General features: G+C 41.6%; 3 protein-coding genes across 3 annotated transcripts in view; all 3 read right to left on the bottom strand.

Moving 5' to 3' along the window:
* Positions 1 to 7,369, bottom strand: part of LOC309706959 (paxillin-like) — a 36,247-nt gene extending 28,878 nt beyond the window's left edge. The window contains exon 1 of the mRNA XM_082533995.1: positions 7,027 to 7,369. Within this exon, the coding sequence (XP_082390121.1) occupies positions 7,027 to 7,231 (205 nt within the window). The 5' untranslated portion in view covers positions 7,232 to 7,369. The remainder of the gene's footprint in view (positions 1 to 7,026) is intronic.
* A 5,665-nt stretch (positions 7,370 to 13,034) lies between these two features.
* On the bottom strand, positions 13,035 to 15,543 carry myl2a (myosin, light chain 2a, regulatory, cardiac, slow). Its single transcript, XM_082534897.1, has 7 exons — positions 15,459 to 15,543; positions 15,028 to 15,120; positions 14,438 to 14,513; positions 14,249 to 14,353; positions 14,080 to 14,158; positions 13,795 to 13,843; positions 13,035 to 13,529 (listed from the first exon to the last, which is right to left on the bottom strand). The coding sequence occupies exons 1-7, from the start codon at positions 15,459 to 15,461 to the stop codon at positions 13,425 to 13,427; spliced, it is 510 nt and encodes a 169-aa protein (XP_082391023.1). The 5' UTR covers positions 15,462 to 15,543; the 3' UTR covers positions 13,035 to 13,424.
* Positions 15,544 to 17,370: 1,827 nt separating this feature from the next.
* Positions 17,371 to 21,943, bottom strand: part of cita (citron rho-interacting serine/threonine kinase a) — a 42,451-nt gene continuing 37,878 nt past the window's right edge. Inside the window, 5 exon segments of the mRNA XM_082532583.1 lie at positions 17,371 to 19,419; positions 19,911 to 20,298; positions 21,091 to 21,270; positions 21,368 to 21,446; positions 21,705 to 21,785. Coding sequence (XP_082388709.1) covers positions 19,396 to 19,419; positions 19,911 to 20,298; positions 21,091 to 21,270; positions 21,368 to 21,446; positions 21,705 to 21,785 — 752 coding nt within the window. The 3' untranslated portion in view covers positions 17,371 to 19,395.

Below are 21,943 nucleotides of genomic sequence, written 5' to 3' on the forward strand. Positions count from 1 at the left end.
CCTCCGGCAAGACAAGGACAGAAGGAAAGGGGATGAAGAGGAGGGTTAGCGAGGTCTGCAAAGTGGGCCAGATCATTTCACTGGAAAACAATCAACTCCATCCAAGTGCCAGAAGCCACTTATAATTGTGTATTCTCATGTTAATACTACACCCGTATAAACCTGAGGAGCACTAATCCTCACATGAGTGTTGCCATTAACATTAATGGGAGCTGATCAGAGTGTCCGCACTGACCCTTTTAACCAAGCCAGATGTTGATTGTAAACAGAGCTAATGCTCAGTCCAGCTGAGACGCTCGCGCACACAAACACTTTTGCACACACATTTTTCCTCCACTCTCCCAACTTCCCAATTTCATCAAAAGCTTTCATTGTGGTAGCTCTATACCCCAAAGTAGGGCAGCACCGGCAGCGCGTTAATGACTATTTAAACCTGTGCCAAGGGCAGAGGAAACCTGCTAGGCACAAACACATTTCCTAATAACGCAGTGATGTCTTATCTCAGCCTGCAGCCACATCAACGTGCCACCTCTATGAAAAATGACATTTAGGAAGCAATTAGGGGAGAGGCTTAAAAGCATCTGAAAGGCCATGTGATATTCACGGGAGCTGGAGAGGCTTTAAATGGAAGCACTGGGCCACTTTTTTAACGCCAGTATAGTTACAAAAACATGGTGCTTCCTCTTACCGCGACCAAACAAAATTTCACAATTACCATCGTCTATGCAAAACTGTTACACCAGCTGTTCCCCGGCTCGCATCAAAGGAGCCGCAGCATCGCATCAACTGAGCTGTCAGTCACTGATGGACTGGTAGGGATGAGAGTCTTGCAGCAAAGTCAGCAGGGAGCATAACTCATCAGAGCTTAGCAGGGATGAGGAAGGCTGACAATGGCTTCTAGTGTATACACAAATAATGGAAACATCAGAAAAAAAGCAACAAAGACAAGAACTCGAGCAAGGAAGTCATTCGGAGAGTCAATATGGAACAAGATGTGGCAGCTTCATCATTTAGAATGACCAAAACTACAACCCACCAGGATGTCAGTCAACAGTATAGAATCATGGCTACAAGCTGAATGTGAAGCTGCCCAATAAAAAAAGTGCAGAAAAATCAGCTGACAAAAAAAAATAAAATAAAATAGTGCACATTGTGGTAACAACAGTCTGGCTTGTGGTTAGACTATAGCTCCAGAAATACTAAAGATGGAGAGGTTTCGCTTGTATCTTGTGACTCTAAATATGTTTTTTTGTTTTTAACTTGAGGGCTTTTTCTATAGTAGCTGCTTGAGTATCGGTCTGGCAGGCTGCTGTTACCGTGTGCTGAGACCATAAGAGATAACGCGACGGCTGCTGCTGCTTAGTCAGCTTCCTATTCAGAGATGTGTGTCCACACCAACGCTCTGTGATCAGTAGCGTGAATAAGTTCTGTTTTCAGTGCATATAAGTGAGTGTGTGTGTGTAAGTGCACCATATGTTTCAAAGCCCTGCAGAATCGTTATTTTTAAAAGTCAAAGAGATGGACAAACCGAGGAGGAGGTGAGCTATTCTCTCTAGCCTTTAGCTGCCACACTGAATGTCTGACTTGCATGCATGTGTCACTAGAGACTTATCATCGAGCGTGGGCAAGAGTCCCTACAGACAAGTGGTTGCAGGGGTTTTTCTGTGGTCTACTGGGAAAAAAAAAAAAAAACCCAGAGGATTTTGAATAATGTGAACTTTCAAGCTTAGTCACATTTTTACACTTCACAGTACTCAGTACTGATTTAGAGCTGCACCTCAGCACAGCAATGAGCAACCATAATCAAAAACAGTAACAGAAGCAGACAAAGCTACACTGCAACTTTCCTCTTAAACTCAAAAAGTACTGAACTCACTATTTCAAATAACGCAACTTAGTGTCATCTTCTGCAGAAATCTCAATTCCTGGTAAATAACTTTCAAATTATTTTTTAAGCTGCAATGCAACATCGATGAGCAAAAAAAAAAAAGGAAGAGCAACAACACCTTTGCCCAATAGGAAATAAATATATTGTGTCCTTGTAAAGATAATGAAGGTTTTCTTCAACAGTAAAGATAATCTGTCTTCTTTTTCTTTAAGGGATGTCAAGCATAAGGCTAAGGGGGCAGAATCAGCCCGACAAAGAGAACGCGCAAAGAAAATGTGAAATAAATCTGAGGCTTTTAGCTGTATTTCCACAAGTTTTACAGCTTTTCCTACTGATAAAGACCTCCTCCATGACCATTCACTACACCAAAGCCATCAAGTAATCAATAAACCATTAAATGAAAAAAAGGTCCCGTTTTGCCACTATCCACTATAAAAATGTATTATTTCTTCATCATGTAGAAACAGTGAGATGTATAACTAAACTTTTTTTTATATATTAATATAAAAAATATCTCAGGGAATTAATGTGTGATTAAACTTCTCTCCAAGTGCGCTGTACATCGGCTACAACAAAAAAAAATCAGTGTGACATCGCTGCTTTAAGCCTAATAACTGAATACTTAGTTACATAAAATAATTGAATATGTTTATTGTTTATATGTTTATATGTTTATAAACAAAACATGTTTTGTTTTGTTTTTTACAAGTAATTGTAAATCTACATATTCTGTATCTGAATATGGTACACTTGGGAAGTGTAATTTGGCGGTCACAACGTAGACTTCCTGCCTTGCTTTCGACAGCATCAGGCTCACCCTGGCCTGAAGTCTGTCACACAGTGAAACATCTCCTCTCTTGGTGGCTGTCCTTTCCAAAATCATGGCTAGTCCAAAGATCACAAAATTTGCCTCCCGACACCTCAGAAAGATCCCCCGTTGACATATGTAGCTGTAACTGTCACACTATTCGTTCAAAGAATCTTAATAACACATCAAAGGAAAGTCAGGTCATTACGTTAGCATGAAATTCAGGTATGTACTTCCATCTATTTGCAAATTCATCTCGTTTGCTTCCCCTTACACCATCTATTGACGTATAATTGCAAAATAATTTCTTAGGTCAGACTGCACAAGATTATGCAAAAAACTACCGGGCAGGTTTCGTGATATTTCCTTCAACTGCTTTGTTGATGGCAGACAACATTAACGGCCTTCTAGCTAAATCTGGAATTAGAAATAGAACAATTGCTGGAAACGAGTGAGTGCAAAAAAGAGAAGGGGAAAGTTTCTAGCTCGTTTTGCGTCACTGACAGAATAAAAAAGTATCGCTCAGGCACACATGACATCTGTGTCGCAGTGTAACACAGAACATGCGGGGAAAAAAATGACAGATGTTCACGTGAGCGGCGTCTGATGTTTCCTTTGGTCTACAAACAATAAGCCAACCTAAATTTAGACTCTGCTGGGTATCTAGGCTACATCACATCTCATTTGGACTTTGTAAAAGAACTGCTTTGCCCACGCCCACTAGGTGAGTGACATTTCCAACACTGCAGCTGCTGCGCCGCCAGTGCTCTGAGGAATCGTTCCACTTGAAGTGATGCCGAGAAAGTGACAGCGAAACGTATTAATCTGAGTGAGAGACAAACGCAGCGGTTACTGTATTTGCAGACATAAAAAGGAAATACTGAAAGGTGCTGCGCATTAGTCAGTAAAAGGGAAGTTAACTTTTTAGGCTGTTTGACATTCATGTCGTGTTGTTACAGGCCCAGGGCAGTGAAGCACGGAGCAACGCTCTACAGCACTGATAGCTGAGGAGGGGAGGTCAATGAAAGTTTGCCTCAGAACATGCCACAGCACCTAGACCACAAGGACTGCACAAACAAAAGGAGATGCAAATAACACAATTACATGTCTTGCATAAGAAAAACAAAGGAGGGGGAGGAACAAAAAAAAGCTGATAATTGCAAGCGATCAAGCTTTGCGATCTGCTTTGAGCCAAATAACCTCCTCTCTTGCAAACTCAGCCAGCTTAAAACTGTCAATAGATTGGAGCCTGCAGTTTCCCATGTGGCTCACCACAGGAATGGTGGGGAGTAGGAAGAGAGAGGGTGGGGCAGTGCAGCGTTTTTAAAGAGGATAAATTTTGGCTGAGGCCCAAACCCTGCATGTGGGCCTGATTCACCCTGACATCCAGCCTGAGATCAGCAGTGCTCTGCTCTCGCGGACGCTGCGGAAGGAACACAGTGATATAACAAAAGCCCTGGGTGTGAACATGTGTGGATCACAGGAAAAAATGACTTAGGAGTAAAGACAAGCCAGTTAATTGACAGGAAAAAAAATGAATGAAAGTGAGAAAAACAGGGCAGAGAGAGATGAGAGCAGGATGGTGAAAGGTTTCCTGGTGCTCCTGCTGGCTCAGCTCTTGAAGACGGACTCTCCTCGGGCTAAAAATACACCTAGACTTCGTTGTCCTCTTTGAGTTGTGTACTAGACAGACTGGCTCACTCAAACTCCACCGGTGGTGCTTCTTTATATCCCCTACTGCTTCTAAAGCCATTTTAAACCTTCAGCGCATCCAATTTTCATAAGCAGGTGGAGGTAAAGTTTCCTGCTGTAGCTCCATAGCTCCAGCGTGATAACAGAGATCTATCAATCGCACGGGGAGGATCTGGTGTCAACGTTTCGCTACGTATGTGTGCAACAGTTTTTACATATCTGTGCTAAAATGATGACAGAATTTACAGCCCTGTGACATGGTAATTACCCTTGGCTGGATTTTTTTACATAGCTACTTTAAGGAAAGCCCTTCGCCCGTGTAAGCTGAGAATGTATCCATAAACGCTGACTGGATATAGAGTGACTTCTTGGTACACTCCCACTACCAACGCATAAAGCAGAGATCTGGGTTTTGGCCCGAAAGGGTTACATCCAGGTGAAAACAGAAAAAAATAGGAACACCATTGTTTCATTCCTTTTTTGATATTTTATACATGCAGAACCTGAAAGATGAAGCCGTGCCTGTAACATTCTTCCCAGCAAGTCCACCTGCAGCTCTCGGAGGGTGCTAATCCCCTTTGGATGGCTTTTGCAAGGCATTCATCATCTTTGACTTCACAAAAACACACTGGTTGTGTTTTTTATAGCAACCAATGAACCTGACTCCTATGCATTTCGTGGATGTCCTGCTAAACTTAACCATGCAGTCACCGGGGAAAAACTAACAAGAAACTGCTGATCCCGATAGCCATGTGCAAGCCTCGTTACTTCTATTTAGTTTTTAATTACACTGGATGCTTTTATCTCCCTGGAGATAAATCGCAGTTCCCAAAAAAGTTGGGATGCTGTGTAAAATGTAAATAAAAACAGAATGCAATGACTTGAAAATCTCATAAGCCTCTAATTTAATCACTGTAGAACATAGAAAACATATAGTTTAAATTGAGAAAATCTTACATTAAAAAAAATGAATAAATAAAGGTCATTCTGAAATTGATGGCAGCAACACATTTAAAAAAAAATCTGGGACAGGATCATGTTTACCACCGTTTAGCATCCCATCTTTTTTTAACAACGATCTGTAAACATCTGGGAACAGAGGAGAGCAGCTGCTGAACGTTTGTGAGAGGATTGTTGTCCCATTCTTGTCTGATATAAGCTGCTCAACAGTCCTGTATCCAAATGTTTTCAGCTGGTGAAAGGTCGGGACTGCAGGCAGGCCATGTGGTTGTAATTGATCCAGTATGCTGTTCACCATTGTCTTGCTAAAATACATAAAGCCTTCCCTAAAAAAGACGTCACCTTGATGGGAGCATGTGTTGCTTTAAAATCTGTATATCCCTTTCAGCATGGATGGTGCTTTTCCAGATGTGCAAAGTGTCAATTCCACGCGCACAGATGCAGGCTTTTGAACTGAGCGTTGGTAAGAAGCTGGATGGTCTCCCTTATATTTTCCTAAAACAATTTAAAACTTCAAATCGTGTGACCACAGAACAGCTTTCTACTTTGCCTCAGCCCATTTTAAACTGCAGCGTTTCTGGATCATGTTCACGTTTGGCTCCTTCTTTGCACGATAGATCTTTAACCTGCATTTGCAGATAGCATGACAAACCGTGTTCACAGACAATGATTTCTGGAAGAATTCCCAATTTTTGGCCTTGTCCCCTTGCACACAGAGATTTCTACAGATTCCCTCCAGATTTGTAAACCCCGGCCCATCAGAGAAACTCTACCTCTCTAAAATGTTTTTCTATAAGCAATCATCTGACCTGCTGCCACTTAAAATGTTCCTAAACTGTTCCTTTATGTACCTCTTACTTTCCCAGCCTCTTGCTGCTTCTTCCAGTTTTGTAAATGCACGGTTGTAAGCTTGTCAATCTAAAGTAAGTTGAGGATTGACTGGCTCATAGTGAGAATGTTAAACTACTAAAGCAAGAGAACCTAGACCCCCCCCACCCCCACCGGCAGAAGCAACACGGGTCTCTTGGATTCGTCTGCGCGTGCTTGGCAACAATCAGCTGAATCCAACTGATCAAACAAACTGTGTTACTCTGTCAATGATCGCGTGTCACCAGAGTCTGCACTAATGGGACTGTTTCTCTCCCACCTGCTGCGGCACTTATATAATCCTGACACCCAGCAGGAGGGGCTGCATAGGTCAGTGTACCAGTGTAAAAAAAAAAAAAAAAAGCCAAAGGGGCCGCGGTTTGATTCACGCATTCATCCCAGGTGTGCGCATGAAAAAGTTCCGGCAGTCCTGCACTACTCCGTCACCCATTGTTGAGGAGGACAGTGCAAACGTACCGTCCAGCGGACTATCTTCACGTTACCAGCTAATAAGACGACTGTTACATTCATTATCGTAGTAACGAGATGCCTCCCCGTGCCAGCAGCACGCGAGGCCCTTTTGTGCATTTAACCCCGCACTTGCTCGCAGCAGAACCTGGATAACTCAGCCCACCTGGCAACGGGGAACACTTGCGACTTAAACAAGCCAACTACATCTACTGACCACCTGCGGAAAAAGCCCCCCTCCTCTTCGTCGTCGGGCTGGTCAGCCCTCCAGCGCTAGCATTGTGTGTTTACGCTAAAAGCACACACTCTGCTTTAATGTTGCCTCCGCGGCGAACGAACTTACCTAAATCATCCATGTTGGCCGGAAATGGTTCCAGTGCCGAGAACCGGATCGGTCCTCCTCTCCGACGATCGCAGCTGGACTGGAAGCCTCTAAATCGCCAAATCCCCGCTCTTACTGGACGCAGGGAAGTTTTCAAGTCCCCCTCCTGCTGCTGCTGCTCCTGCTCCAGTCGACGCGTCTTAAACACACTCACAGACACACACATACCCAGCTGCCCCCAGCAGTCCACATCCAGCCAGCCCACCCCCCCAGCCTACAAGCCACAACACGCAGGGACCAGCGACATCTAGCGGCGGAGAGTGGTGTTGAAGGGACGCTACAGTAAAACTATATGGGACCCTAATAAGTCATATTGTTCCAGAGTTTCAATACTTTATGTAGTATAAAGGTATTAGATTTTATACATTCATAGAAGATTTAAATGTAGCTTTTTACATTTCTTTTGTTATTAATGTATTTTTTTATGTCAGCTAAATTTAGTTAGTTAATTCAATCTTTAATGTCGTACATTCTTGCTGATAGCAGTGTTTACAGTTAGCAGAGCAAGCTCACAATAAAACAGGGAAAAATTATAAAATTAAAATTACTAACCGGGCAAGCTAGAGATCCTCCTCAGCCTCACAATGCAAGGAGAGAGAAAGAGGAAGCTGACCGAGGTCTCTGGGGAAAATAAAACAGGGAGAGAGTCAGACATGTCAAAATAAATAAAATAATTAAATGGCTGAATGACTTAAATGAGGTGAGGCAATAAACGTGTTTTTTAAGACCACCTGTAGAACATAATAAGGTGGGCTCAGGTTTTGAGGACTCTGGGTGTGCAGCAGGTACTCTTTCTTGTGGAGAGGTTTTGTCAGAGTTGTTCATCTCCAAAGGAAGTAGGAGATGTGAAGGTGAGGAAGGAAAACGAGAACCACAAGCCAGTGTTCCTCCTTTAAGAGTTTGGAATGACGAGGACTGTAGATTTTATTATTGATGATTTTATTATGTCTGCTTGCATGTTATATGCACTACTGTAAGTAGTTAGTCAAAATGCCTGTGTCTTCTGGGATTACATACGGACAGTGAAATAAGTTTTGACTCTATCTATTTATTTTTATAACTAAAAAACAGTAAAATTATAAAAGAAGAAATGTAGCTGTAATGTCGTGTAAAGAGTAATGTGCTAAAAGGCAACATCATTTTTAAATGGCCACATGGTGGCAGTAGCTTCACATTATCAGACCTTCATTAACTGGTCTCTGGCCTAAGCCCCACCATACACCCCCATGCCTCATTGATGCATACAAAAAATGACTCAAAGCAGCTTCTCAGCAGAGAAAGAGACTAATTGTGAGAAAAGATGGGAAAATATGGAGTATTTTAAATGGTAATTTATGGCTGGTGACTAAAGAGAAGCTTGCATGTAGAAGGAGACGACTGACAGAAGGTTTTTAGTAGTTATTAGGGATACTATGTTGCTATTTACATGCACTGCTACTGAGCTCTTGACGGTTATTTTTAAAGCCAGTTTCAGAAAACACGAGTTCCTGATTTCAGGATAAAGTGCTAGAGGGCTTAAGAAAACATTTCTTATAAATAACGAACTGATAACTTGTCACATGTGACGTTTGTGTTCTGTTACTTTGAAGAAAAGTCCATCTTAAAAGAAAAACACGTGAGAGAAGACTTTTTCTTGTGCGTTAACAAAGATTTTACCCTTACACTAGAAAACGAGGAGATAACTCAGACCACAGTCATTATCTGCACAGCTTAAGTCAGCTTTCTTTGAGCAGACGCACTCAGCACAAATCGACAGTTCTCACAGAAAATCCATCCATTATTTCTCAGAGGTGGAAATAGACTAAATGCCATTTAGGCACAGTGTTAAATCTCAATATAAACCTCTGTGAGAGAGTGTTAATTGCACCCTCAGCACACACTAAAACGCTTCCCCTGATAAATGATTGGTGTAACTTTCCTTTAATATTCCTGCAGGGAGTTACAGAATTACACTGTGTGTGTTCAGCAGTGAGATGATGGCTGGTTTTCATGGATTTTATGTCACGTGAACGTGCTGTTATTTTTCTTCTTTTAATCTTACTTCATGTAAGACAAAGGTTTGCTTTTGTTACCTGAGAGTTCAGAGTTAACGGGCCTGTAAAACCTGATTATGTATATTTTAGCATCATACTGTGTGTCATTCAGAATGACAATGTTTTCATAGTGGTGAAAGCAATCGGGACGCCCATTGCATGAACTAGGGGTGTGCAACTGTTGCAGTGTGTACTTGTGCTTTGAGAGGGAGTTTTACAGTGAATAACCACAGGCAGGAATGATTTTGTGTGTCGTTCAGTGATGCATGTGGATAATCTCAGTCTCTCACTGAATGTGGTCCTGTGACTGGCCAGCATGTTATGGAGTGGGTGGGAGGTTTGGTCCAGCATTGACCTTATCTTGATGAACATCCACCTCTCTCACACCACCTTAGGGCGAGCACAGCTCCATCCCCACAACGTAACTGGCCTTACAGATCAGTTTATTGAGTCCGTTGATCTTGATCAATAGTACTCTGGGCTTTCCAAGGTCTTTCAAAGTTTTTCTCTGTACTTTAGCTGCTTTTTCACTTATTTCCAGTCCAGTCCTTGTACCTGACCATTTTCAGAGGAACTGTTAGTATACATTATTGTTATTTTGTTAGCGACCTAAAAGTGACCTGTGAATCATTCAAGCTTAAAGCTACAGCTAACTCAAAGAATGAACCAGTGTTGTATCTACACATAACAGACAATTAGCAATGAAACAAATGCCATTGAATGATTTGTTATCATTTGTTACAAATTTGGCCAAAAATGCCAAAAAAACAGTTTAACAGGCATGAAATAGTATTTTTGGCCAAAAATTTGATTCTTAAAGAGCTATTAGCTGAAAACTTTGCATATCTCAGCATAGTGTGCAGTGTGTCTTTAAAAATATACTACAACTACTACTAATAATAATAATAAGAAGGTGTAGTGGACAGCTTTGTTGCAGGCTATGAGCAAAACCATCTGCAGCCTAACATGGCAAAGACTAAGAAACTGGTTGTGGGCATGAGGAGGACAGGAACACAGTGGCCCCTGCTTCCATCCATATGTATTAAAAACACCTCAATGTTCACACTGACAAAAAGTTCATTAAAAGCTCTCTACAAAAAGTACTGAAGCCTTGAGGTCCTTTTGCATCTGCCAGACGATGCTCAGGATATTTTATGGGTCTGTAGTGGCCAGTCAGTGCCATCCACTATGCTGCAGTGTGTGGAGGCAGCAATCAATAGACTGAACAAACTGATCTGCAAGGCCAATGACACTGTGTGCGCGGAACCCGATTAACTGACAAAGGTTTCAGAAAAGAGGATGCTGCCCACGTTAAAGTCAGTATTGGACAACTCTTCACACCCTCTCCATCCTGTGATGGATCGCTACAGCAGCGCATTCAGTAAAAGAGATACGGGAAATCATCGCTACCTTTGGCCATGAAAGTTTACAACTCCTTGTTATGACACCTGGACTATTTTCAAATTTATATCTTGTCTGTAGGGTACATACTAGTGTTTTCATTTTGGAATATTTCCTTTAAATTTCAGATTTCACTCCAAGTGCTGTAGTTTTACTTCTTTTTTATGTCTTGATGCATGCTCAATCATCCAGGTAAGTAAACCCTAAAAGGTTGATTCTGCTCATCTGGATGTAACATTTTCAATGGGAGGAATATTTCGTCACTCATTCAAGTGACTTCTTCAGTCTCAGCTGACTGCAGGTTTCCCCAACCTTATACCTGAAACCAGCCCACTGAATGAACTGAGGTCAGTTCCTTGATCATTAATATGCAAATTGTCATGACCACTGATCAGCAGCTACTGATCAAAACCCATTGATCAAAGACCAAATATTTTTTATGCTTTCTATCTTTCATCTTTATATTTTCAGTGAGCATCTCTAACAACATTGTCTCAGTGGATTAAAAAAAGTATTCTGACTCCAATGACAATGATCACAAACACACCGCCTATGCAGCAAAAGCATATCTGGCCAAGAAAAAAACAAAAAACAAAAAACACACACAATGAAACAGTATCAGTCATGGCCCCCAGAGCCCAGACCTCATCATTTTTGAAGCAGTGTGGCATCATCTTGTCAGTGAAGAGAACAAAAGGCATCCAACTTCCAAAGAAGAGCTTTGGATGTCGTTCTAGAAGCCCGGAGAACTATTCCCGAAGACTACTTAAAGAAATGACGAGAAAGCCTGTCTAAGAGAACTCAGGCCGTGTTGAAGAATAAAGTTGAACACATTAAATCAGAATCAGAATCAGAATCAGAATACTTTATTGATCCCTGGGGGAAATTATTTTTTGTTACAGTGCTCCATTTTAAACCAACATTAAGACAAGACAGACAATACGCTAACTAAGAATAGTACAATATATACATATATATACATACATACATACATAAGTCACTTATAAATAAATATTTGGAAAAGAAACATGTGTAGCTGTAGCAGCAAACAGTGTGTTAAGTGGATGCGTTGTACAGGGAGATGGCCACAGGCAGGAATGATTTCCTGTGTCGTTCAGTGGTGCTTTTCGGTAATCTCAGTCTCTCACTGAACGAGCTCCTGTGACTGACCAACATGTCATGGAGTGGGTGGGAGGTGTTATCCAACATTGTCTTTATCTTGGACAGCATCCGCCTCTCCGACACCACCTTGAGGGAGTCCAGCTCCATCCCCACAACATTGCTGGCCTTACGGATCAGTTTATTAAGTCTGTTGGCATCTGCGACCCTCAGCCTGCTCCCCCAGCATGCAACAGCATAGAGGATAGAGGATAAATATTCACTTTCAAACTCAGTAAAATTGTACAAACTCTTTTTTTAAAAAGTACTTTCATAGAGTATTTCCATTTGTTTGCACACATTGTAAGAAAACATTACACCTATTTTCTATGAAAATGTACAGAAATGAGGCGTGGCTCAAGACTTTTGCCCACCAGTTTACATGTTAAACACAGTAACATGGGGTGATTTTTCTGGGCAGTCCTAAAACTACTGTCAGTCTCTCTGGCTCTGTCTTGCTCTCCATGCTGTCATGAGGGATACACTTGGCTGTTCAAACTCCAGCCTCTTCAGTATGTTCAGCAGCAGCCTGGTAACCTTTGTTTCTCATTTGTCCCTGGACCTGAGCAGCAAACACTCAGTCTTAGAGCTAGGTAGGATCTGCAAATTTAGGTGACAGTGATTTTGTCAGTAGTAATTTCTACCAGACAAAACTAAAAATTGAAAGAGAAATGCACGTTTTCCCTTCACTGACCACATGCTGCACTTGCAGACAGTTAAAACTGGAGCTGAAATAGCCAAGCCGATCCAAACACTCATCCCTCCCCACTCCCCACGTGTCTCGTCTCATCCACAGTATGAAGTATCCACGGTACTCCTGCCTGATGCTGTCAGAACTGGCTCCTCCCTGCCCTTAACACTTCAACTGGAACAATCAAGGATTTACACCCCCTGCTTAACCCTGCCAAGGTCTCAAGTCGGGTAAGGCGACGGTGGTGCGGATCACTCGATGGCATCCTTTTGTGAGCAACCTCCCCCCCAACTCCTCAGTATAGCATTACCCTCTTTACATCACCACAACACTAAAATAACAACAGGGCTTTGTCTTAGTAAAGCCCTTTGTCTCAGTAGCCAAACATTTCCATGCACATCCAACACACACCCAACTTTTTGCGCACACACAGACACTGATGCAGGCATGTTTTGGATTCTACAGGCTCACCAGCTGCACATGCTCGCTATTCTTAAGTACTCAGATGCACTACCTAACATGGATTTTAAGGAGTATCTGGTATAGTCATCTGTTCAGGCAGTAATTGTATGATCCTTGAATAGGTAATGACAATTCACTGGAAATCAGGCTTTATCGAGTCTGTACCATCTTCCCCACACTGGCATTCAATAATCTGAGCAAAAACAGCAGAATCATAGCTCTCGTAGCTTTAAAAATCTTTATTAGACTGTCAAGCAAAGACCTAACAAGTGGCTATGGTAAAAACAGGCATGTGGTTATTAGTATAGAAAATGATAAGGAAAAATAATTTAATCAGTCTCAGGTGAATGTGGGGGATATGCTGTGGATAAAGCAGAAAAAGAGCACGACACTTGATGATGTTTGATGCTGTAAACTTCCCATTTTTACAGGCTGGAAAAAGACTATTTGTCAGGATCCTCCCCCTGCTCTCGAGTGAGGACAATACAGAAGCAATGGTGTCATAAAAGCTGAGTAAATAGTCCACATTTCCTTTATGTGCAGTGAGTCAGTTTCAAGTCATAGCTGGGTACACAAACTGACTTTCTACTTCTCGAATGCATTTAAATGAAGGTTCACTCCTGGTCCTTCTCCTCTCCATGAGTAATGATGTGAACCAGGTTTTTGTAGTCCAGGTTTCCAGCCACATCCGGGGGGAAGGCAGCAAACATCTGCTCCATCTAAGCAACAGAAAGGGAGACATTAACACCACTTTTATCAGATGTTATCCCCACACAGCCCATAACCCAGTGTGCATAAAAAGGGTTTTAAGATGATTCACTCAGGGGTTTTTGTTTTTTTGCATGAAAATGTGTCTGACGTGGACGCAGGTGGTCGTCATGATGACGTTCATCCTTGTATTTTTTTTTTCCAATTCAACTCACCCACACTCACAAAACTGTTATAATGATGATAATTAGCATGGGCTGGGGGACTGCAATGTACCTCTTCAGCTGAGAATCTGTCGGCTTGTGTCGTTAGCATCTGTGTCACGCTGGAGAGGAGAAAAAAAGGTAGGGGGAAAAAAACGCTGTAGAGATGACGAGACTTCTTTTCACAAGTGAATGAACTGTACAGGTCACAATGGTTTTTAATCATTGTGGAGCTGAGCTGTGTGAGGATGAATGACTGCAGTCAGACTGAGTCAAACTGTGAGCGGCAGCTTGCTCACTTGCAATAAATTTGCATATGCAAGCTGATGCCGCGTGACAAATGTGAGAAGCCACTTACTAGTCCTTCCTCAGGACCCCTTTACCCTCAGGGTCAAAGACTTTAAAAGCATTGAGGATGGTCTCTTCCGGATCGGCACCTGGGAACATCAAAACAGCACTGAGATACATTCGCATCAATGCTGTGTTCATGACTTAGATGTAGTTTTTACTGGCCGGCCAGTTTTTACCTTTCAGCTTCTCACCGAACATGGTGAGGAAGACGGTGAAGTTGATTGGGCCAGGAGCTTCTTTGAGCATGTCGTCGATCTCTTCTTGTTTCACATTCAGACGTCCTGCAGCACCAAAGAGTCAATGTAAACGCACGGCATGAGGGAAGATGAACACTTTGAGTGTTTCTTTGAATGGTGTCCACATACCTAAAGCAGCAAAAGTGTCCCTCAGATCGTTCTTGTCGATGAAGCCGTCTCTGTTCTGGTCCATGATGGTGAAGGCCTGAGATCAGAGCACAGGAAAAAAAAAAGCATCCAGAGTCACATCAAACAGTTTTATTTTTTTGGGTTCTCTTAAATTTTTTGTAGGCCATCTTTATATATGAACACTGTTTAGTATTTATAACGCGTTACCCTCCCCCCTCCCCTTGGATTTAGTCTGGCATCCTGGGCATGCCCTGCAGTTCATCTGCAGCCTAATCACTGATGACAAAGTCTGGATGTCTGGGCACCACTGTCCCTCATACCAGCATACCGCAAGCCTTACTGCTGTCAAGCCAGCAAGCGGGCAAACAGACAGGTGCGCATGCTGCCACAATGAACAATGCAAGTAGAAAGACAAAGAAAGAAAGTGGAGACCTTTCTGTGTAATGCGTTGTGCAGTTTATTTTTTAATGCAGAAATGCCTGAACCTTGGTGAGCCGACTCGCATATTAATTCACCCGTTGCGATATTTCTCGGCAGTTCTCTGCCAAACGGAAATCCATGAAATAGAAAGTGGTTTCAGCAGCATTCACCTCTTTGAATTCCTGGATCTGGGCCTGCTCAAACATGGAGAACACATTGGAGTTGGCTCCCTCTGCTGCCCTCTTCTTGGCTTTCTTGGGGGCCTTTTTTAGCACAAAGACAGGAGAGGTGAAGCAGAAACTACACGTTTGTTCAGATAAAACTGCATGTCAGAAGAGATGAATAAATAGGATTAAGCATCTTTGTAAGAAAAAGCAGTTTAAACAGCAAAACAGCTGCTGACAAACAATTAAATAAAAGTTATGTCATCTTTTCATCCCCCCCGCAAAAATGCTAAATATTTGTGCTTTTAAATGATATGCAGGTGAAAAACTGTTACTTATCTCATCAAAACAATTGCAGCATCCTCAAAGCCATAAGACACACCTCCCAACAAACACTGCACACACACACACACACACACACACACACACACACTTACCATGGCTGAGCAGCTGGGAGGTCAGACCAACAATGATGCCAGTGAACAATAGGGAGGCTGTGGGTGGCCTTTTGTAGCCCTCCGCCCTCCGCTCCAGTGGATGATATTTATAAACTATGCCCTCTTTAGGAAGTGACAGGTAAATGATGCTTCATACAGCATATACAGTATCGCATGCTCACACACTCTCATACATAGCCGCTCACCCTGTGGAGTCCTGATTGGCATTCGACAAAGAGAGTGGAATAACTGGTCTAGAATATCAAGAGCAGACTGAAGGTGAAAGCACTTAATCACTTTAAACAAGACTCTATCCACAGGGCATTGTCTTGTCTGTACGAACTACTGACTGCAATTGTTGTAAGTGAACGAGAGTGCTGTATAGTAAAAACAAAAGCAAGAGTGTGATCTGTCAATCTGTTGGTCCATAGTCTTTCCATAGACAGCATTATTTATAAAAGCAAAATGAAAGGAGAACATTGGACTAGCCTACCTAACTCGACCTCTGTGACACACCGATCTTTATGATAGCCACAGGTTAATCAAAAATGCATAAGTGATATGATTAGAGGTTTGTGTGACCGATAAACTTCTGCCCGCCTCTTTTGCAGTAGCACTGACAGGCTTGTGAGCCTTTACATTCAAAAAGTATTTAAGTACTGCAGAGAAATAAGAACATACTTCTTAAGATATACAATATAAACTGTATTTACCCAGTGGGAATGAATATAAAACAAATCAATTTGAGAATTTGAAATACCCAAAAGATGTAGAACTAAAACCTGATCTGTGAAAGATTACGTCAGTGTATTAGAGCAAAGCATTTGCAGATTGAATTCACTGTCTCTTTCTAACTCTGATCTGTGTGCCAATCATTTCTTGTTCCCTATCTGATTAAACGCATGAGAGTGCCTGAAAAAGCACCAGCTCATTATGTGTTATTTACTGACCTGTCAGGTCTGTGTTAGCGCCAACCTTTCTAACATGCTTCTTCACATAATATCTTTGGCTCTGCTTACCTTGGCCAGACAAAGCAGTGCATTACAGCATTGCTCTTACATTAAATCACTTAATTTATTCTATCAAGGTAATTCAAATTGATGATATTTATGGCAAAATGTCAGATTTTCAGGTTGTTTAGTGGGTTCTGGGTCCCTACAAATGGTTAACTTAATTTAATAGATAGATAGGAATTGAAAGAAGCCAGAGCATCAAGTGGCATCTTCAGTCTTCTTCACACTGTTGAGATTCATCACAGGGATTGCGGTACTAAGCTCATGGATGTCAACAGCTCTAGGTGAGACATACTGCGTGAGACACTGAACACGTCCTTACAATGTGTCTCTCAGCACCATTAACAAATCATCCCCCATCACTCGGGGCTCCCAGGTCAAGAAAAGTGACAGCGCGTGAAAATGAGCTGAATGAGCCGAGGTTGGGAGGTGAGTGGTCTAAATAAACTTAAAGCCTCCTCGCACTCGATCGTCTTACTGCTAAATAAATTGCGATGGACGAACCAGCAGCAGATGCCGTCTGTGTTGTCTCGCAGCGTGTACAGCGTGCATGCAGAGGACACAATTAGACGAGTTATTGTTAACCCAGGACGCAGATGCTATTGTTAAAAAAAAAAAAAAAAAAAAGGCTTCTTCTTCAGTTCCTCTCAGATCAAGCAGCCGCTGCAGCTACTGTGACTGGAATGGCAGGCTGAGCGCTGGGATCAGACACCTATAAATAGACGAAACCTTCTCCAACACAATGGATGTGGACAAATGGCCGTGTCACTGGCCGTCTTGAAACAGAGAGGGTAAATGCTTCAGAGGTGACTGTTTTATGATGCTTATCCACTCAGAGATAAGTTTAAATGTCTTTGTAAAGAGACACACAAGCACAACAGAAGGAGGCACAATCGAAGTGAAATGCAATGATTATAATATTTAATACTCTGTGACAAAATCTCTACAGGGAACGCTAATTAAACATTTGTTAGCAGACATCAATATCATATCCAGCGTTACAGCATTATGATTAAAGATCATGTGAATGAGAATACAAATTTAAAAGAATCTAAAAATAAAATCAAATACGATGGATAACCCTTTTGTACAGAGTCCTATAGAGAGAAGAAGACATGTGCAATTTAAAGCATTTGGTGCTTTGTTTTTGTTGTTGTTGAACATTGAGACCAACGAATCGGCTGTATTGGCTTTAAAATACATTCAGAAAGATTTTAACCATCTTAAAAATAATCATAGGGGACTTAAAGGCGAAGAAATCCTCCTAGTGAGCGCCTAACTGTTGACAGGCAAACTGGGCAAGTTAAAGTTTGGCATCTCGTTTGTTTACATTCAAAAAATACTGCTAAAATCCACAAAATATTCTATTTCTATACATCAGATCATGATGTACAGAAATGCATCCATCTTAGCCACGTGAACCGAATGAGCGTGGATGGACTTTAGCATTTGTTGTGATTGGACTGGATGTTTTAACTTGCCAAGAATTCCTTAAAGAAAGAAAAAAAAAAGTTATATAATATAGTTGTGTGAATTTACTGTGCAAATACATGAGAGTTTAAAGATAGAAAGTGTTATTCACGTGCTTTGTTTTTAAAAATGTAGATTAAAAATATAACCCAAATGAGGCAGAAGCAGAAGACAACACCCCGTTTCATTTTCGAGATATATATATATATATCCATGCCATTAACGGATCAGGGAAAAGAAAAACAAAACAAAAAGATTTTTTCTTCATCTTCACTTTAAACAATTTTGGGTTATATACAACAGCAGGGGACATTGTACAAAAAGAAATGCTCAAGTACTATGTTTTAAGCTTCAAACATGATCTTTTTTCCCTCCCGTTGTTTAGGTCAGCACTGAGGTTTTGCCTTTGACAGATGGAAGTGCATACACAAGTTTGTTTGAGATACAATCACTCACTTGATAAAGAACGTTTGGACATTAAAAGAATACTCATCGGACATTCAAGAGGACACACTGTCACTTTTTTTTTTCCTTTAACAAAAATAGACACGGCTTATCCAGCCTTGAAATTCCTTCTTAATATATATAAAATTATGTCTCGTCTATTTACAGTCAGATAGCGTTCTGAAGATTTAGAAAGGTCCTGCTCCATTGCTGCTGGGGATTGTGGGTAGTGCAGTTTTAGTGTGTGGTTCTACAGAGTGTATTTTTTGGGAGGGATTATATATTAATTAATTTTGATTCAGTTTATTCATGCTTCAGCCGAGTCCGGTCAGCATTACTGACCAAGGACCGAGCTGAAAATGATTGTAATTAGCCAATAACGATTGTGTGTTAACATGTGAGCACAGGGCTGGAGCCAGAAGTGATACTCAGTGTCACAACAGGTGATCTGCTACACATTTGCCCTGATCTGTAGCTGCTGTAGACAGCACATGTGGAAATGAGCCACATGTGTTAATGGCATTTTGAATAAAATGACTAAATATATAGGCATCACTTGCTATGGCTGTGCTTATCCATTGTAGTTAATGCTGCTAGAGTTAAATGAAGCAAGCCAAACCCAGTAGTCTTAACTTGAGAACTCATCTCAGATTTTCTTTGTGGAAGAAGAAATTATATATAATTACTAATCCCTACTCGGAGTAGAGAACACATGCTCCAATGCATCGCAAAAAACCCTGCTCAGGTGGTTAATATGGCATTTTGTTGACCTTTATTTAAAACTATAACCTGATACTAATGACATCTCTTTATTTATCTGGTGCTCGCTACGTTCTGACAGCTACAGTTGTTTTCCTCCATGGGTTTTTCACTTTGGATATCGGGCAAAACAGATGTGTGGCAGTGTTTCATCATGAGTTGGTAACATTCTCACTGGTTCTCCGCTACATCTTCTCTCTTTTCAAACATGAACTTCTTCTTCCACAGCGGACACGAGGGTCTTTTGTCCTTCAAACAGATGACTGATCCCACACCTGTAGGGTAAAACCAACAACATGAAGTCAGGTTAATACACAGATTTTGAGTCAAAATGTACACTAACACAAGAGTTAGACTAAGGGTCCACAGCCTTGAAAGCTGGTCTTTCCATGTTAAGTACACCTGTAGTGTCATGAAAATCCACAGTATAAGCCAAAACTAAACAAATGTAAAAGACCACATGAACACTGCAAGACTATAAAGTCTGGGGAGAAATTTATACTCCTTAAAGGTCTGTAACAGTCCATCCTATAGTCATAGTATTTCACTCAAAACAAGATATCACAACCCACTACTGTCATAAAAGCAGCATAAGTGCATCACGAACCACTGAATCAACCGCCTGGATGGAAACGCCGAAGTTTTGTACTGAACCTTTTACCATACTCCAACAGTTTCCAATGTATGTCAATAAAACACAAAAATATTCAGCTAATTGCTAACAGTTACACATTAAGTTAATGTAATGCAGAATTTCTTGACAAACCTTGTTAACAGAGTTTATGGGTGTGCGTCCGGAGCCAGTATGAAGCCTTTGACGCTCTTCAAAACGTCCAGGGGATCTCTCCCTACGAACATCCATCATCCTGCCAGGGGAGCGGTCCATGCGAGGGTCGGCCATGGCCCTGCCTGGTGATCGCTCCAGCCGGGGGTCTGCCATGGCTCGACCAGGCGAGCCCACTATCCGGCTTTCCAGCATTCTGCCAGGAGACTTCTCTCTCTCCAGTGGACGGCTTGGGGACTTGTCCCGCCGAAACTCTGTGCGAGCCTCTCTGTAACGGTGTGGTGTGCCTGGGTCTCCATGGACCAGAGGATTGGCTGCCAGCCTTTTAGAGATGTGCTCATTGTAGGAAGGAGGACCACGCTTGTTGGGACTGTCGGGAGGAACCAAGGTTAAAATAAAGAAGAAAAAAAAAAGGGGAAAAAGGAGCATTGGGCAAATGTTGGGCAATGTTTTTATTTGTCTCAGTTCTTGGACTTAGTTTGGCACTGTGGGACTCTGGTCACTCAGCAGATTTGGTGAGATTGATGGACTTGCAATTAAGCTGATTTAATAAGCTAATATATAAATACACAGCACTGCTATTTGTAATCAGAACAGACTGATCATATAAATTCAATTTGGTTTCCTAAATAAGAGTGGATTCTGTCACTGACAACAATTACTGTAGAACAAAGCTTTGACTTGCAAAGCACAGTCAGTAAGCGTCACGATGAGTAACAGACCAGTCATAAAAGGGAAGATGTCAGTCTTTATTCAAAAATTTCCTTTCTACATTTGACACAGAACTTTAAAAAGTAATTTAGGTAAAATAAAGAATGATGACGGCAACATTTTTTAAAATCTGCTACAGATAAAAAATGAACTCTTCTTCCTGCAAAAGACAAAATGATGGCATTACTCTCCTGTTTTGTTTTTTGTTTTTTTTAACTAGTTCAAACATTTAAGCCAAACTTACGACCTATAGATGCCAACCTGTGCCCCTCAGTGCCAGCTAGGCCCAGTGACTCATTAACACCAGTGTACACAGAACAGAAGGATGGAGCGTGCTTAGAAATCTCCCTCTATGTACATCTCTGACCTACAAACCAGTTTCCAAATATTTGGGATGCTATGTATAAAGGTGACTGGCAGATGGTATTTAATGCTATTTGTGTGTCATTACCTGCGTCCAGAGCCATTACGCTGCAGATCTCCACCGTCTTGGCTTTGGACAAGGTTGCCCTTGCAGCAAATGACCCGAAGTTTGTTCTGATAGGATGAAGCCAGGTATATGGCTCCAGAGGAAATGGCGGGGCCAAGGTAGCGTGGGTTAGGGATATCCAGATGTGCGTATGAGTGAGGACTGGAAAAAGAGAAGAAAAATCAGCCATGGCAGAATTCGAAGTTGGAAAATAAAAAGAACTTGATAAACAATTTAAAAAAGCTGAGAACAATCTTACCCAAGAGCCGCATGTCCCTGAATCTCAATGACGTCCAGAGAGTTGAAGTAGGTCACAAATAGGTAAGGCTCTCTATAGGCTGAAATACAGAAATACAACTTGTTATTTTAAAAAACCTAAAAATCCTTAAATCACGAAAACTATTTTTGGGCTTTTTGGCCTTTATTTGAGAGAACAGTGAAGACCAGACAGGAAAGCAGGGAGAGAGTGAAGACGTGCAGCAAAAGGCCCAGAGTCAGACTCAAACCCAGGCCACTGCATTGCAGGATATGGTCACCTGCTCCACCCGGTGCCCAAAGAAACTACGCTTCTAGTAAACATGCAGATTTACACTTACCAAATGAGAGAGGCAGACGGCTCCATTTGATGTCCTCACTTCTACTTCTGCGGCCATATGCATCCACAAACACACCAAACTCTGCAAAAAATAAATACATAAACAAAATGAGTTATTTAAATTTAGCATAGAATATGTAACCAAAAAAGAAAACAATGACTTTAGAAATGCTTAGAGATCGCTTGTCAAATACAGATTCTAAGACAAACTGTTCCACAACTTTGTTTATCCACTAGTTT

This window comes from Aulonocara stuartgranti (genome assembly GCF_965226115.1).
Source record: "Aulonocara stuartgranti genome assembly, chromosome: 5".
Classification (NCBI taxonomy): domain Eukaryota; kingdom Metazoa; phylum Chordata; class Actinopteri; order Cichliformes; family Cichlidae; genus Aulonocara; species Aulonocara stuartgranti.